The sequence below is a fragment of the Dermacentor variabilis genome, chromosome 10 (genome assembly GCF_050947875.1).
Source record: "Dermacentor variabilis isolate Ectoservices chromosome 10, ASM5094787v1, whole genome shotgun sequence".
NCBI classification, from domain to species: domain Eukaryota; kingdom Metazoa; phylum Arthropoda; class Arachnida; order Ixodida; family Ixodidae; genus Dermacentor; species Dermacentor variabilis.
This window is the reverse complement of record NC_134577.1, coordinates 32,475,370-32,492,981: the sequence shown is the minus strand read 5'-3', so window position 1 is coordinate 32,492,981 and position 17,612 is coordinate 32,475,370. Positions and strand designations below refer to the sequence as shown.

Below are 17,612 nucleotides of genomic sequence, written 5' to 3'. Positions count from 1 at the left end.
TTCGGTACTTTTTGAACACAGCTCAAACTTCATTTATTTACCCTAACGGCCCATAATCATCTTCAACATCGTCAGCTATAACAGGGCATTACAATCGGAGGGAGAAAGGAAGGGGATAAGAACAAGAAACTTCAATATGGGGTTATAAGCATGGAAAACAGATGTTATCAGCATTAAGGAGATACAGTGTATCCAGCAGTAGCATGAAGTAATGATTATATAATGCAATAACGCTCCGAGTCTAACACTCCCAAGGTTAATTCTAGTAGTATAACAAATACCCCGGAAAGTGGAAGGGAGTACGGCGCCGCGGTAGCTCAATTGGCAAAAGCATCGCACGCGTAATGCGAAGACGTGGGTTGGTATCCCACGTGCGGCCAATCGCAGTTTTTTTTCCTCCACTTTTATTCGTATTTATCATTTCTTTAACTTAATCAGCAAGCACAAGTTATTTCCGCTATGTTGTCCTTGGTGTATTTGTTGGTTTCTTATGATTAATAAAAATCGAGCCCCTCGGTTCCCTTTCTTCCCGTATATATATATATATATATATATATATATATATATATATATATATATACACACGCTGCTCCAAATAATCAGCCTGGCTCCGCATGTATAATACACTCACATTTTTTACTGCTTCCGCCGCCGCCACCGCCGCCGAAAGCGCTGTCGCCGACAGTGCCACCATCACCGCCACCACCGTCTCCTGCCTTGGCTTCACTGGACGCTAGGAGGCGCAGCAGACAAGTGCGTAAGCCGAGGATAATGAAAATAGCGCGTTACCTTCTCTGCAGGTAAGGAAGCCACACCGCAGTACACGTGTCTTACAACCGTTTTCCATGTTTCTAGCTTCGACTTTTAAAGACACGTTCTATGGAAGCGCGAGATCAGTCTGTCTGCCTGCCTCCATTTCTATCTATCTATCTATCTATCTATCTATCTATCTATCTATCTATCTATCTATCTATCTATCTATCTATCTATCTATCTATCTATCTATCTATCTATCTATCTATCTATCTATCTATCTATCTATCTATCTGCGTCTTTATACCTGGATGCCTCTTTATCCATATGTCCATCCTTCCATGCATCCAACAAAAGCTGTGAACGCATGAGTAATCTGATTTTGTATGTAGACAGGGCTAATGATTTGCTGTATAGGCAGTCTGTAGGCAAGGGTCAAGAAAAGGTAGGGTGTTGTGATCGAACAAGTTGCGAGGATTGAGCTTACGGCCCGGCGCCTTTGTGCGGGCCTTCACCTGTTGTGTCGTCCCAGCGCCTCTGCCTTTCCACTCGCGACGTTTGTCGGCGGTGGCGCTTCAATCGCACTGGTTTGCGGTGGAGGCGCTCGCGCTGCCCTACAGTGTACTAGAAGAGTACTGTACGCTGCCCTTGGCGGCTCGGGGCTTGTCCGCCGTAGGGTACATCGAGGCACCCTAGTCCAACGTTTATAGATCCCTATAGTCCGCCGAGCGAGCGCGGGAGAGATTTCTCCAGGACAGCGCTGGGTACGTACGCGTTTCTTCCCGTCCGCCGGCCCCTTTGTGTCTCGGACTTGAGCTCGCCTACGATGCCTTTGCACGTACAGCAAGCGCGTACCTTGTGTGTCGGTCCTTTCCGGACGCTAAGCCACAGAGCGGCTCGCGTGCGGTCGTAGTGCGCCGAGCCGTACTTACCGGAGGCCCAAGCCGATGGAGAATACCCGAGCTCTACGCGAGTGAGCCAATCGGTTATCGCGAGGGTAAGCAGCATAGCGGCGGGATACTTTTCCTACAGCGGCGTGTCGCGGGTCCTCTGGCAGCGAACTGTCAGCACGGCGCCCCTGTGTATTTCCGCCTTTGGCGCGGGAACCCTCCGGTTCCCGTACCGGCCCAGGACCGGGCGCCTGTGCAGTGTTGGGTGCCGCCAGAAGCCATAAACGGTTTCCGCTAACTCGGGGCAACACTGTGTTCTCTTACGTGCGCAGCGCTCGGCAAATGCACCTTTTGCGGCCTGGGCGCTTGAGTACGAGTGGCTAACGGCTGACGCGGCCCTGTGGCTTGCTATTGCTCGAACCCGCGGTGGTCGGTACTCCTGTGAGATACTAGACCCCCGCAAAGTATATATAGACTGTCAGCAGGCGAGTCGAGAGGAATTGTCTATAGGCACGAGTATATGGTCAAGCGCAAAGCCGTAAGTTCCTGTGTGGGCGGTTCGCAGATTAATATACAGAAATCGTCAATGGACATTCCCTACAGAGTCGCTAGACAAATGCCTATGGGTTTTCTACAGATGATCTAAATAAATTTTGATAGAGGGGAGGGGGTGTGCCCCCTGTTGGTGGCCATGCGTACACGAGTCGTCGAACATGATAAGCATCAGCAGGATTATCGTCAGCAGCACGAGCACGACGATGATGAACGCCTTGACTGGATCCCTTCTGCGAAGTAAAAAGGAGAGGAAATAGAGCATTATGCGGTCATTTGCACCGTAATCGCGAATAACAAAGTATGATTGACTGATTGTGACAGTCTAATTGATTGACTGTTGCGCAAACAATGTCAAAAGGAGAGAGAAATATAGTAAAGTTGCAGAGTGGAAAGGGCTGCGGCGATTCGAGATCACTGGGAGAGATCTTCGTTCTGCTGTGTACATGAAATAGGCCAACGACGACGAAGGTAACAAAGTTTTAAGTAGCACTGTGCCGTAATATGCGCACGCAACAAGAAAACTTACTTTTCAGCTGAAAAAAAAAAAACGAAGGAAGCAAGAAAGAAGAAAAAGAGCAGTAAGCGGCAGTAAATAAATGCGTGAAGTACAGATTGGATGCTGCCAATAAACATGTTTTATATGTCCAATGTGGTATATAGTATATGTAAAGTGTTTTGCTTTCATTAAACTTTTAGTTGGCACAGTGCGCTTTTGTACGTTCGTTCAATTCGTCCAACCTGTATCTGTTAAGACAGTTCACAAATTTGCATCGATACCGACCCGCCCGTCTCTATTGTTGCGGTAAAATCAGAAAGAAAAGAAATATGCTTGTACAAATATTCCTAAATTTCACACACTCGAAATCTCGAACGATGGCGTCGCTGATAGAAGTAAACGCGATTCGAGAAATTTGTTTCCAGATATACAGAACGAATGAGTAGCGATAACGGGAATGAGTTGAATTTTAATTTTCGAGAGGATGGCAGGTCAGCCTGAATACGGGGACAAAGGTATGTAGTGTAAGGGGCGGTGCAATGGCATCGATGCTTTACAGTCGCCCTTCCTTTCCGGGCGAAGTCCCGCAGTGATCGAATACAGGAACTCGTGGCGGATGTTTGCCCACGCACGAATTGCTTTCGGGAAATCACCTTCCACTGGGCATTGCGAATCGACACGTACTCAGTGCTACATTTCAGAAAAAATTATATATCGATAATAGATCTCCCCCGATTTCATGTGTCTTGCCTGTTCGCAGAGTCAAGAAATCGTAATTTAAAAAATAAGAATGTTCGCAAAATGCCACACTATAAGTTGTTGAACTGCGGCGACCAACAGAATTAAAAAAAAGAAACTTACCCTTGCCTGCTGCTGCCCCGGTGTCTGTGTAAAGGAATAGGACACGACAATTATTGCAAAATAATAATAATACGCAGAGCGGAGTCCTTGTCGGGGTCTCCCGTTTGGGTTCTGAGGAAATATTAGTAAGCACGAGCCGGTACACTCACCCACCGACGACATCTCCGACATCTGCGACATCTGCGACATTTCTGGAATCGGACGAGAGAAAAGAACGTAGCCATCAGACTGCGATGATTAACTTAGGGCCTGCCTTGGAGCCCATTACTGCCGCAGCAGGTGGTCGTAACCTGCTACCGTTCAGAGCTGCGGAGTGTTGTGCAAATATTTGACTTTTCAATACTCTGCAATTATCCTCCAAGAGCAGTTTTAGAGCTCAGATCTTAGGTGCCCGTTCCTGCGGCGAGCGTCGGCGTTGTTCCTCGTTACTTGTGCGAACGAACACAGCGAAGGATGTAAGTGAGTGCGGAGCGCAGCCGGAGATGAAAGACTGCGATAAAAAAGAGAGCGCGAGGAGGAAAGCGGAGGAGGAGGAGGGTGCGGAGAAAGCGTGAGAAGGAAAGCGTAGGTGCCGCGCAAGACGGGCTTTGCGGCGACGACAGCTACGAGATGGCGCCAGAGTAGCGTGTGCGTCGTCTGTATGGGAAACAAAGCGCTGCGTGAGCGGAGGTCTCTCTGCAGCGCGGCTGCTGTGAATCGCGCTCACGCGTCACCCACGCACCGCCTCTCGCGATCTCCCGATTACCGAGGCAGTCGCGCCACACATCGCCCCATTTGCAACTTGTAGCACAAGACATATTGTCCGCGCCAGCCGATATATCGCGAAATGAAAACAAGTATACAGCTGCGCTCAAATTTCGGCCTTTTTATAATCTCTGGTGAATTTTCGTTGACTGGCGGGGCGTGTAACAGCTGTTGTAATTGAAAAGTTGGTAACACAGTGATAACTCAACCCTGACAAGAAAACAAGTGAATGCGCCGGATCAGGCTCTGTTAAAATGAGACCAAATACGTTAGCCCTGGATCTATCAAGTAGTTCTCGTTGGAGTAGTAACTAACCGAGAAGTTGAAATCGTAGCATAACGTTATGAAGCCGGCACTTTCACTTGAGGATTCCTTTAGAGCAGGAAGTGTACCGGACCAATCAATGGTACGAAAATTCAGATCGTCTAAAATAAAGATAGGCGTGTGAGGGAACCTCAGGATAATATCGTTCAAAGCACCATGCAAGTCAGAAGAAAAATTAGGTTCTGCGTTATGTGATCGATGGCCAGCGCAAAAAATGTATATCGCATTTGCTAATAGCCATGCAGGAGCAAACAGTTTTTAAAGGTGACTCATTGGGAGCATGATAAGAGGAAATTCGATCGGAAGCATATATCAGGACGCCTCCTCCTGATATAGAGAAATGATAAAAACTATAAACTGTGCGCACCTTTTTATACTCAAATATTTTGCCATCACGCACTCTGAACAATAACCACGTCTTCATAAGTATGAACACATTAGTACTACACGTGTCACTTAAATAAGAAATGTCATCACGCTTGTTAACAACGCTGCCAGCATTGGAAAAAAAAAAGAAATTTAACCTCACTATAGGTGAGCTGTTTGGCGTAGATGATAGCTATGCCGAACGAGTGTTATCTGAAGTGTGCGAGGGTACGCCTTGGCTCTTCGTAACAGGTGCACCGCTGTTCAAAAATATGTCACATGCTGTATCAGTTGACGCAACCGTACATAGAGCACTTTTTCTTCGAAAACAACATCTTGTGGCGAATTGAATACGGTTCTCCGGAGTTTTTTGCCAGTAATAATCATAACAAAGTAAAATTATCTGATCTTTTTACGCGTTGTTCCTAGTCTAAGACTAATCCCTAGAGAGGAGTTTGATTTGTATTTAGTTACATTCTTAAATGCCACTATTACAATGTGTACTTTGTAAGGAGGACTTGATGTTGATTGCATGATACTGATGTTAGGCTGTATGCGAATGCGTGACGCTCTGTGTAGGGCGGTAACGAGTGATGTGTTTGATTTGATTGTTTCGCGTAAGTGTTTGATAGTTGATAGCATAATACTGACGTGAAGCGATGGATGCAAATGCGTGACGCTCTGTGTAGGGCAGCAACCAGTGATGTGTTTAATTTGATCGTTTCGCGTGAGTGTTTGACATTTTGTGTTTAATAGCTTTGTCAAAGTGCACGACAATGCTTGTGCCTCTGCTGCTGTCTTTGCCAGTATGGGGACGAAGGACTCCTTCCAGCCGTGCTTGAATGGCTTTTCTCTTGGCTTCCCATCACGTGTATTGTGATAAACCTATAATTAATCAATAAACTAATCAATCAAACAAACAAAGTCGTTATACATATGAGTCATCACCCTTCTGTTTAAGCCTGACGACGACCGCGCATAGATATGCTAGCGTTATCACCTGACCGCCCAGTCATGCATTAAGAACTTGTATGAATTCAGTAAAAGCTCCGCCCACAAAACTGCGCTGCTCTGTGCGCGCTCCAAACCGTATAGTTTCGCTTCCGCCGTGACGTCACCTAAACGAGCGCACATAATAGGCTGGCGGGTCTGCACAAATTATCTTCGAGCTGGACTTGGGTACATACGGCCGTGGAGGGAGAAAATAGAGAGATTTAGTGTAGGGGACGCAAGCGGCTTGCGTCCCCTAAACTAAAGCTCTCTAATAATTAGGAGAGAGCATTGCGCGGCATGTATCGATTCCGAACGAGTCGACCCAACACGTGATCGTCACGTCAGAGGCGCGCAGTAGGTTTTAGATCTCCCGCTCTGCAGTCGGAGGTATACAGGCTGACTTTCAAAAGTCACGTGTTGGGCCGATACTGCGCCGGTGGGGGGGAATAACGAAGTGAATGGCTTCAGTGAGAGTTCCCTTGACAAGGCTGGCTTTTCCACGCTTAGTGCACGTGACACAGCACTCGTACATATAGGTTGCCGCCTACCATCAAAAAAAAAAAAAAAAAAAGCGGCAATGTCCCCGATCTATCATCGGGCCCGAGGAGAATGTAAACGGTGCATGTCGCTCGTACACGATAAAGGCTAAACCCCATGCGCGCGATCTTGTGCGCGACAGCGTCGAGGGACGACTTCGAGCGCTCGAAGTCGTCGCTCGCATGGGGTACGACTTGTTAGGCGACGAGCGAACGCGACAGCCATCTCCATCGCGTCGCTTGTCGCTGTCGCGCGCAAGGTCGCTTGCACGGGGTTTACAGTTTGAGGTGGTAGCGCGTCGAGAGCGATTCACTGACCCGTCATCTTGTCGGCTTTCGGCGAGGCCTGCCGCCTCGGTGCCCCCTGCGAACCGGTTCTTCTTCTGGGGTCGCGCGGTGCGCGAGCCGCGACCCGCTGATTCGATGTCGATGTTGGCGCCGACCTGGGGCACCAGGGCGCGAGCCCGGCGAGTTGCCTACCGAGAGCGACCTCCTAAGACCCTTTCCATGCTTACAAACAGAGTTCCCAGAAGACTTCCGGTTAAGCCCTCAAGAGCAACACAAGTTACAATAGCCTATAAACTTACAGGACCCAACAGCTGGCACCAGTTTTTGTTGGGGAGTCTTAGTGTTTGACAATGAATGGTATTGTTAAGTACAGCAAAAAAAAAAAAAAGCCCACAGATGAGTTTGACGCATGCGTGTGGCACTTTCTTTATATCTGAAAACATCAAGAAAATGTGCCTACAATATACTATGCGGCAAAATACTTCTTTTTTTGCTAGCTGAACTCTCGAAAATGGCTGACCGGAAGTTCCCTAGGCTGATATGGCTGCCACATCGCGGAGGAAAAAGGTCAACCCACTCATCGGGCGGTGAAGGAACTGTGAGTATTTTTGAGATTGATTACCCTGTGACTTCTATCAGAAGAAGAAGAAGAAAAGAGGCACCACATTTGTAAACTGTGACAAATTTCGAAAGTATTTGAGGTCTGTACGACGCTTTCCCCTCTATACGGATATGCAAGACGACATTAGGGCTATATGAGCGGCTGCGCAGTTTTAAAACGTTCCTTGAAGAATGCGGCTGTTGATGTGACCTCCGACATAGGTAGATCTTTAAGTCCGGGGTGGAATTCAGAATTCATGCGGGCTCACCGAAAACGAAAAGCTGCTCGGAAGCAACTTCTCTGTAATCAATGTCCAAACAATTGGAGTGACTACCAATTTGTTGCTGCACCATTCAAGCGCACGATAGCTAAAGGCAAAGATGAGTATGATATGAATAAATCCACTTATCTGTCTAACTTAAAAAAACAAAAAAGCCATTTTTTAGGTTTTTAGGCTCTCGAAAGATGATTCCGGTTCCAGCAAAGATTGACTCTTTTGTCTTTTCACCACATGAATTGTCCGAATTATTAGAAAATATTGTAAAGGGACTAGACGACATGTTCTGTTCAGTCGTTCTACCGCATCTATTGAAACCATTACCGCTAGAGGAATTTAGGGAAGTCACATTACAATAATCGGCGGCTGTTGTTCGCTCTCTGCCTTCTTCAGCGCAAGATCCAGATGGATTTACCACAGCCATGGTAAGGATTCTGTATGAATTGTCCCCACGAGAAATTTTGAATGTGGTAGATTACTCTTTGAAAAATGCCTGGATACCTTCAGAACGGAGAATTGCTAAGGTAATTCCGATACCTAAAAAAACACGGAGGTGGATATGATAATATTAGGGAGGTGGATAATATTAGGTGGATAAACAGGGAGGTGGATAATATTAGGTCAATTTCTCTCGCATCCAATTTGGTTAAACTAATAGAAAGAATTTCGAATTGCCGAATGACGGCCTATATTTCTGAAAACATAGTACTTAGCGCCAGCCAATTTGTCTTTAGATCTGGGAGTTCGATATGGTGCGCACACGTAGACTTAGAGAGTCGCATACAACTTGCTCGTCGCCGCAGGGAATATTCAGCATTAGTGACCCTAAATCTAGCTAAAGCTTATGATTGTTTGGAGCATGGCATACTGATAAAGCAAATAGAAAGTTACAGGTTTCCGAAATACATCACGGCATAGGTTTCAGAATTTTTAAAGGAAAAAGAATTCTACTGTTCTCAACGCGAATTTTCGTCGCCTAGGTATAAGCAGAAACGCAAAGCACCACAAGGTTCAGTGTTATCTCCTCTTTAATATATTTTAAGCTCCATCCCTTTGCTCCAGGATTTTGAGGTATACATTTATGCCGATGACATCGCTTTCTTGCATCGAATGACGATCTACATTTACTTTATCAATCATTACAAAATTACTTATGCACTCTTGAAACTTGGATGGAGAACGTATACATTTGTCTTGTATTGTCTTGTGCCCCAGACAGTGGCGCATACCCACTATGGTGGATTGACCAAGAAGCAGGCGGTTTTTTCGTATGCTTAGAAGTAAAGTCAAACTAGATTTAAATTGTGGAGCGTGAGACTAGAACTGTAATTTAGACGTGTGGTGAAAATATTGTTAAGGATTTTGATAAAATAAGTTAACGTAAATAAATGAAATAATAGAAAATATTGATAATTTTAGAAAGTCAGCAAGGTACTCTTTTTGTATCTCTAATGAAATTGCAAGAAAAAGCACCCCTGTGGCTGGATCCCAGTGAAGTCGCACCAAAAGAAACAATGGTTGGTGAGGTTAGCGATAGCCCAAGTTGTCTCTGAACGTCACTAAAACTGCACTTCTCTTTCTTTCCTTTAGATGTTCCCGTTCACACTTCACTCATGTGTCGCCAAGAGTTCATTCCCCAGGTGGATTCTCTTAAGTACCTGGGGATCACGCATGATGGGACCCTAAACTGGAAAAGCCACGCTGAAAAAGTCGCGTCTAAGGCAACTCATGCCGTGGGATGGCATTGCGTATAAGATCAGTAGCCGAAGATACAGGTTGCAAAGACATACACTAATTATGATATATAAAATGTATGTCCGACCCATCATGGAATACGGGCGTGTTTTGTCTTCCGGCATCCCAGCTTATAAAACGCAGCCTCTGCTTTTATTAGAAAGGGAAGCTCTGCGATTGTGCCTAGGACTCCCTAAGTTACGTATATAACACCGTTCTGTATATGGAAGCGCGAATATCATGTTTAAAAAGTAGATTCAGGATCCTCACAGTCCAAACGTACCTAAAAATTTACGATTCTCCTCGAAGAAAATCAATGTATGTTTTCATTAATGAACCTAGTTCATTTTAAATAATCATTGGCCGTGACTACGCACACCCCAGATTGTATTTGTAGAGGCACAGATAAAACCACTGAATGTACAAATTCAAACTGTTCAACAAACAGGTCAATCCAGGATAATTCTCCAGATAGAATTTGGCGATATTTTCTCCTCAAATGCTACACTAATGCCATGCCAACATTTAAATGACCAACTACTAGATTACCTTTCTCGTCTTGAAACAAGCTATATAATACCCTCTGATGTTTCACTGTCTGAAGAGAAGGCTGACGTAGGCATTTTCTCTCCTTCTCTCCGGTGGTCCTTTCTATACGCCTCCCAGATTACACGCCTGTATTAATTACAGAATTACTGGCTATTATTCTAGCGCTGCGCAAACTTCCCGCTAATCAATCGCCAGATGTCGTAGTTACAGATTGGGTACGTGCGTCGTTCTCCCCGGCAAATGAACACAGCTATAGTAAATGTGTTCAAGAATTTAGTTCCTGCAACATCACAAAAAGAAATTGCTGTGAGTTCCTGGTCACCGCGGTTTATACTTAAACGAAATGGCAGATTTATTAGCCAGAACTTCTTTAAGTGGACCTTTGATTTGCGTTTTACCTGATACAGCTTACGTCACTGCATCGAGATACAGGAAATTTTCCCTACAAATTGATTTAGGCAAATCATCGCTGATACCCATCTCCAGACTTTCAGCAGCTCGGTTTCCGCCGGAATAAACAGTGGTTTCCTTCTCGGCTGCTGGGATTACGCTGTCGCATCCCGCAATTGAATTTCTATTTACATAGAGCTGGTCCGACGATGCCCGCTCTATGCCACACTTGTAAAGAAATCGAATCAACAGAGCACTACTATTTACCACGCCGACGATGTTCAAACCAGAGAAAACTATTACTCGAAGCTCCACTCTTGAAGGTTTGATTAGGATTGAGTATAGCGGTAATATTATCATTTAGGGCTTTAGCCCTAGGCTATAGCTGCAGAGACATTTGTTGCGCAATGTTTGATCTATTAACTGAAACGAAACGATTGCACTGCTAATTATTGTAGCTTTATTATAAATATTAGATCAGCATTAATTTCACTGAAGTTGGTTTGTCCAAGTTCTTTATTAACCTGTATTTATTCTCTCATTGATTACATTTCAATATTAACCTTTCAGTTAGTCTGACTGCTCGCTGGCATACTAGTCTAATTATTCTATAATCTTGTTTCTGCTTTTTTTTTCTTTTACTTTGCGTTTCTCATGTTCAAACAAGAAATTTCTTTAGCTACCTACTGCCGCCCGATTCTTGGCCTATTTCCCTTGGTGGGTACGAGCCATAATAGAGATTCATCTTCATCATCCTCATGCTAGTGGCTAGCCTCGATGTTAGTGGCACATGCCCATACTGCAGGGAATTGTTGTGGCAGCACAAGACATTATTTGCCACGCGGCCGGGGCCACTACCTTCGAACAATTTTGTTCACACAATTTCCTAAAGCAGGCGAAATCGTAACAGCACGACCACTGAAAAGCTCAGTGCAATCTAAGAACAATGTTTCTTTTCTCTTTCCGCTGTTCCTTGTCTGCTACTGATTGCACGCTGCTTCTCAAGGTAAATAATCGTAAATAGAGAGCCCCTGTGTATCCTATAAATAGCAAATCCTCAACGCAAACTTACAAAAATGAAGTGTAATAATGTGTGCTGTACACCCGCCCTAACCCTCTTTTTTTTTCAGATCATCGGGATCTTTACGAATTTTGAATTTTCCAGGTTAGTAGGTACCGTCATGCCCACGACGTGTATTGGCCACTTTGTAGAAGCAATGAAAAGTGCCCACAACAACGAACAAACAGAAAAACAGAACTATTATAGGATGACTATCCAAGTGCGGGCGAGTAGCCCAAACGCGTCACGCATATACGATGAGTGTACTGCAGCCTGGACAGCCCGGCTTCACTCAGCGCCTTCTGGCGGCGCCGCCGTGAAGCCTGCGCAAACCGAGCAGCACATATTCACGTGGACGGCCCATATCTTTAGACTGCACTATCTCCCGGATGGGCCCACGTTTTGTAGTGGAATGGAATCTAGGTAGCAAGATAGCCAGAAAGAAAGCTGCTCTGACAATGCCAAAAATATTATTCGCATTAAAGACAGTCAAGAAAGAGGCATAGGGAACTTAAGCATAGCAAAATTTTAAAAGAGCTTACTTCGTAAAAAAAAAAAAAAAGCTAAAGTAGACCATGGTCGGCACCCCTACAGCGTAACCTTCCGAACGCTGCAATGGACTTATATGGAACAGCTTATAAATATGTGACTTGTGGCTATTACCTAACTGACACGCAACAATATATAACAGGTTTAACGTTGAATATTCAGGCAAAAGGGCTATACAGCGACGACGACATACGGTTGATGAAGGTGGTGATTCACAGACTATTGCATATACTTAGAAAGAGGGATTGGTCAAGAAGCGGGCGGTACACTTAGAATAAAATAATGTAAATATGAATAAATATAAGGCAATAAAAGACGCAAGGAAAACAAGCAGAAGAGAAATCAAGCAGGATTACTTGGAAGATTAATGAAAGAAAGCTGGAGATATAAATGAGAACTTCCACACACACACACACACACCAGCGCGCACACACACGAACAAAGGGTAATATCAGCTGGCAATGCACACACCCCTGTAAAAAAAATTATGGGGTTTTACGTGCCAAAACCACATTGTGAATATGAGGCACGCCTTAGTGGAGGACTCCGGAAATTTCGACCACCTGGGGTTCTTTAACGTGCACCTAAATCCAAATACACGGGTGTTTTCGCATTTTGCTCCCATCGAAAATGCGGCCGCCGTGGCCGGGATTCGATCCCGCGACCTCGTGATCAGCAGCCCAACACCATAGCCACTGAGCGACCACGGCGGGTACACCCCTGTAGCTGAAGTCCAGCGCCGACGGCCCGAGAGGAAGGATAATTAGAGAAGTCAATGAAAGTCAAAGTTGGCGAGACGGAACCTCGAGAACTTTTTTTTTTTTTTTTCTGGTAGAGGAAATCGATGGCAGAGAGCAAACGATCAGTTGTGCCAGATTCACTGCAAACAACGGCAGTTTATTGCAGTGAAAACTAGCGGTTTCTCAACTGGATTCCGAACAATATGCGCTTCGTCTTATTCACATAGGATGGTCGGTGCGTGATAGATGGCACAGCCTGCATACATATACGCGTATATCAATATACGTATATAAATTCAGCGATAGTTTAGTGCGAGCATTTTTCCATTTCACATCTGGAAGAGGCAGATAGAGGTTCGCCTCCAAGTCAAGTTACCTGTTGCTTCCGGCTTGTCAGGAACTAAGTAATTTTCAGCGCTTATGAGAGAACTCTCAATTAAAAAGCAGTGTGACCTGATAAAGTTAAACAGGATTGTAGTGCTTGTCCCTTCGTGCCGAAATCGGTACATTAGCATATAGCCGACACGATATGCAATGGCGTGTTGCGAACTACCACGAGAGAAAAAGAAAGTCAGACGGTGGCTGCAGAAAATACTGTTTATTTAAGCGCCTTAAGGCACATAGAAAAGACAGGAATTAACGCCAGTCACATGTCGATAGCACAAACTTTCGCCTTCACAACATAAGATTATAAACACTCAGTCAGGAGCACAACCTTTCGCGTTCACGACATAAAGATATAAACACTCAGTCAGGATCGTTATCAGCAGTCACGACAAGACGATTAACCGACACTCACACAGAAACAAACTGATGCTCAGCATCGCCAATTGGGCCCCGACGTGAGACGGTGACGTCTCTTTGTTTACTTGTTCTTCACAGCGTTGCTGCTGGCTCCTTCGTGCTTCACTTGAATCGGGATGGCCTTCGGTTGCTCCTTGGGCGCGTTCTTACGCGGTGCCTCGAGGGCCAACGTACCATTAGGCTTGAGGTGACACTTCACCGACTCGGGGTCGACGTCTTCGGGCAGGACGTAGCGGCGCGTGAACTCGCGCTTCACGTAGCAGCCACGGTCGTCAGACTTCTCTTCGTGCTTGCCGTGGATGACGACGCTGTTGTCCTGCGTCTTGACGGTGATCTCCTCCGGAGTGAAGTGGCGGGTGTCGACGTTGATGGCGAACTTGTCCGGCGTGCAGGCGACCGAGGTGCCCTGCTGGCGAGCGGGGCAGACGGCGGTCGACGACTGCTGGTGGCGTGGCTCGATGTAGAAGCGTTGGTGGTAGAAAGGCGGGTCGAACAGCTCACCGTCCAGGAAGGAACCGCCGAAGTCGTCGTCCAACAAACGCCTCACCAAGTCAGAGGGGCCCCAAGAACCACGGTTCAGCAGCGGGAACAGTGCCATGTCGCTTCTTTCAGGAACTCTTCGCGCTTTTAGTGCAGAGAGCGATGCAAATCTGAGCCGGCGACACGCGCAGGCGCCTTTTAAAGGCGCGTCGTCTGCTTCTAGAAGCGCGTTCGAGAAATCGCGAGACCAGTGCGGGGCGACGACCAGTAGACCGGGCTGAAAGGGTTGAGAGAACGTGATTGGCTGGGCTGCGTCACGTGGTCATGCTAGCACTTTTTTTTTTTTGATGCGCCGGGTTTCCGACAGGTGAAAACTTCGCGATTGTTCTAGCGCTTTCGTTCGTTCATAGCTGACCTTGAGCGGCGCGGTGCTAGTGTCATCTCTCGCCGCGAGACCAAGGTAAACGTCCAGAGAATTGCCTCGGAAATGGGCGAACGCGCAGGTCTTGGAGGCCATGCCCGGAGAACGACGGCTGGTGCATGAAAAACGCCCACTGTGTGTCATTCAGCGGCTGTGTCCTTGTAGTCATGTTCTCTATTTTGGCGCTTTAAGCGCAATTATTTGCGACTATACAGGCCCTTAAATTAGGTCAAATGTTCATTCAGAGGTTCAGTAATTTTTATTGTATATTATGGGCCAGTCGGGACATATATTTCGCCTGTAGTTTATTTGGTGTCATTAACTGCGTGTACTTTAGTATGTCCTACTCCAGACTAATATCAAAGACAAATCTGACGGACATCATGAGTATCATGATTCCTTTAGGCATGTGCAACATAATTCAAGAACAACACGCCGCCGTGGATGAGCTTGTTACAGCTGCTGTTAGAGTTGCCTCACGATGAACTATAGCGCCTAAAGAATGTCGGGACTTACACCTTGCATTATAAAGTGATGCTGCACATTTGAATGTGGTTTTATTTTATTACGGTGATGCCACTTGAAAGCCGACATGAACGCCACTCAAATTTAAAAATAGCGCCTCCCGATTCAGCCAATCAGCGGTAAAACAGTTGGCAATGCTGCCTCAGCTCTCAAGAGATGGCGCTAAACCTCGCACGAGCCTTTTTTTTCTTCTTTTCTTTTTTTGCAGAATAACAATAACATGCAAAAACAAACCAATAATACAGAACAATCGCGAGCCACCAGGTGCTCTCGAAGTCACGAGACCACGAAGAGGCGTAGATGTACCACGTGACTTTGACCAGCCAATGACACGTCTCCATGCTTCAGCTGCTTCTTTCTTTTTCTCGTGTTTTCTCGAACACGTTTTTCAGAGCAGACGAAGGCCTTTTCGAAAACCGGCGTCCTCACATCCTGCGCTGTGCGTGTGTACGTGCTGCCCGGCTGCTCAGAATCTGCAAGTTTGGTACAACGTTTTTGATAGCCGTGCGAAGGAATCATCATGTCTCTGTTCCCGCTCATCAACCGCGGCTCCTGGGGCCCTTCAGACTTGGCGAGGCGCTTCTTCGACGAAGACGACGTCGCCGGCTCCCTGCTTCTCGACGGTGAAATGTACGACCCGCCGTTCTACCATCAACGTTACTTCGTGCAACCTCGCCGGCACCTTAACCAATCGTCGTCGACGTCAAACGGCGGCGGCAACGGCGTCTGTTCAGCCCGCCAGCAAAGCAACGGCACGACCGCGGTCGCTTGCTCGCCGGACAAGTTCGCTGTTCGCGTCGACACCCGACACTTCGCGCCCGATGAGATCTCCGTCAAGACTCGCGACCACTGCGTCGTTGTCCACGGCAAGCACGAAGAAAAGTCGGACGACCGCGGCTGCTACGTCAAGCGAGAGTTCACCCGGCGCTACGTGCTGCCCGAAGACGTCGATCCCGAGTCTGTCGAGTGTCACATGACTCACGGGGGACTTCTGTCGCTCGAAGCGCCGCGGAAGAAGTTCAAGAGGGACGACGCCAAGCCGATTCCGATTAAAGTTCAACACGAAGGTGGCGGTGATGCTTCAACTCCTGCGCCAACTGCTAACGCGACCAACGGAGACGTCGGCGACGAGGCCAAGTAGAACGCCCTCCGCCTGCGTTCTAAGGCCTCCGAGATTCGCCAGATCACGGGCGCTATGCGCGGTTCTTCTCATCAACGTTCCTGCCGTAACACTGCCATTGTTCGTGCTCTGTTGCGTCTTTGGGCACTCCATTTTACGCTTTTGTGCGAACTTTTGAACTTTTCTCGTGTGACTTGATACGTTCACGTTTTCTTTCGGTTGAGTTTGGACGGTGCGTATGTTGATGAATTTTCCTCAAGCGGGATTAAGGGTTCTGTTTTTCTTTGCTCGAGAGAGCAAGAAAAATACGCAAATGTTTGTCGCTAGTCTCTCCCCGAAATCTTATCCTCCGACGTGTTGTATTGGTTGGCGGAACAACTCTTGTAAGTTATAAGAGTTTTGTGTCGTGTGCCTCACCTGACACATAACGTTATTTTCATTTTAATTTGTTATTGTATCTTTTCTGTCTGATACTGAGTTAATGTGCGTGTGAAAAGCTCTCAGGTGACACGAGTGAATCTCACTGGACTCCTTTGTAAGTGCTGCATACTTGACTTTTACACATAATAAATTTGGAGCTTACCCTCTGCACGTTGGCATGTTCCTGTTTTCTTCCTTACCTGTTTAGACAGTTCCTCGGCTATGCGGTAGACGTCTTTTTATGGCGTTCAACTCGACTAGCAAGGTTGCTGTCTCGGAAGTTTGTGACGGGTCTTTGGCGAGGCTACAATGCGTATCCGGTGTATTGAAACTGGAGTTAGCAAGGGTACTTCCGACAAAAAATAAATCCTCCCCCTCTTTTTTTTTTTTTCATGTGAACAATAAATCGACGACAAACGTACACGTTCAAGACTTGTGTACGTTCCATGTAATCTCGCGATGGTTCTCGATATATGTCTACGACATAAAAAAAAAAAAAAAGAAGAATGGGATCTTATATAATTGCGTATAGCGTATACGTAAAATTCCTGTTAGCATGCCTATTTATTCGGCGTCACATATTCGATTCATACCCGCCATGGTGGCTAAATTGGTGGCATGGCGTTGCGCTACTAAGCTCGAGGGCGCAAGTTCGAATCCCGACCGCGGCGGCAGCATTTCGATGGCAGTTAAATGCAAAAGCGACTCTGCACCGTACGTCGGGTACAAGTTAAAGAAACGCCAGGTGGTCAGACTCAATCCGGAGTCCCTCACTACGGCATGTCCCATAATCAAGTCGTTGCGTTGGCACATAACACCTCCAGAATTTAATGTTCTGTTCGTTGCCCTGTCTGTCAAAAGACGTGTAAATCTTTGCAGGCTTTAGTAGCCTACGCCAAAAGCTGTTGTCTCGACATTTTACGTTCCAATGTTGCCGGTATAAATAATCGCGAAGGCTGGTTGTGAAGTCTGGCGACAACGCGTTAATCCTCCGGCTGTAATGAATGCACAAACACAGATAGAGAAACGTGCGGTCCTGGTAGCGTCCTTGCAACGAAACATTAGATAAGGATAATTTATGTTTAGGCCGCACTTATTAGGCGCGCTTGGCTAGCGCGGTTCCTTCTTATACTGAT

General features: G+C 46.4%; 2 protein-coding genes across 2 annotated transcripts; one reads left to right on the top strand and one right to left on the bottom strand.

Annotated features, from left to right (window-relative positions):
- Positions 1 to 13,284: 13,284 nt before the first annotated feature.
- Positions 13,285 to 14,176, bottom strand: LOC142560268 (alpha-crystallin A chain-like). The gene has a single exon (XM_075672230.1). It carries the CDS (start codon positions 14,106 to 14,108, stop codon positions 13,572 to 13,574), a length of 537 nt encoding a protein of 178 aa, XP_075528345.1. The 5' UTR covers positions 14,109 to 14,176; the 3' UTR covers positions 13,285 to 13,571.
- A 1,111-nt stretch (positions 14,177 to 15,287) lies between these two features.
- LOC142560267 (alpha-crystallin A chain-like) lies at positions 15,288 to 16,647 on the top strand. Its single transcript, XM_075672229.1, has one exon. It carries the CDS (start codon positions 15,457 to 15,459, stop codon positions 16,075 to 16,077), a length of 621 nt encoding a protein of 206 aa, XP_075528344.1. The 5' UTR covers positions 15,288 to 15,456; the 3' UTR covers positions 16,078 to 16,647.
- The last annotated feature ends 965 nt before the right edge of the window (positions 16,648 to 17,612 follow it).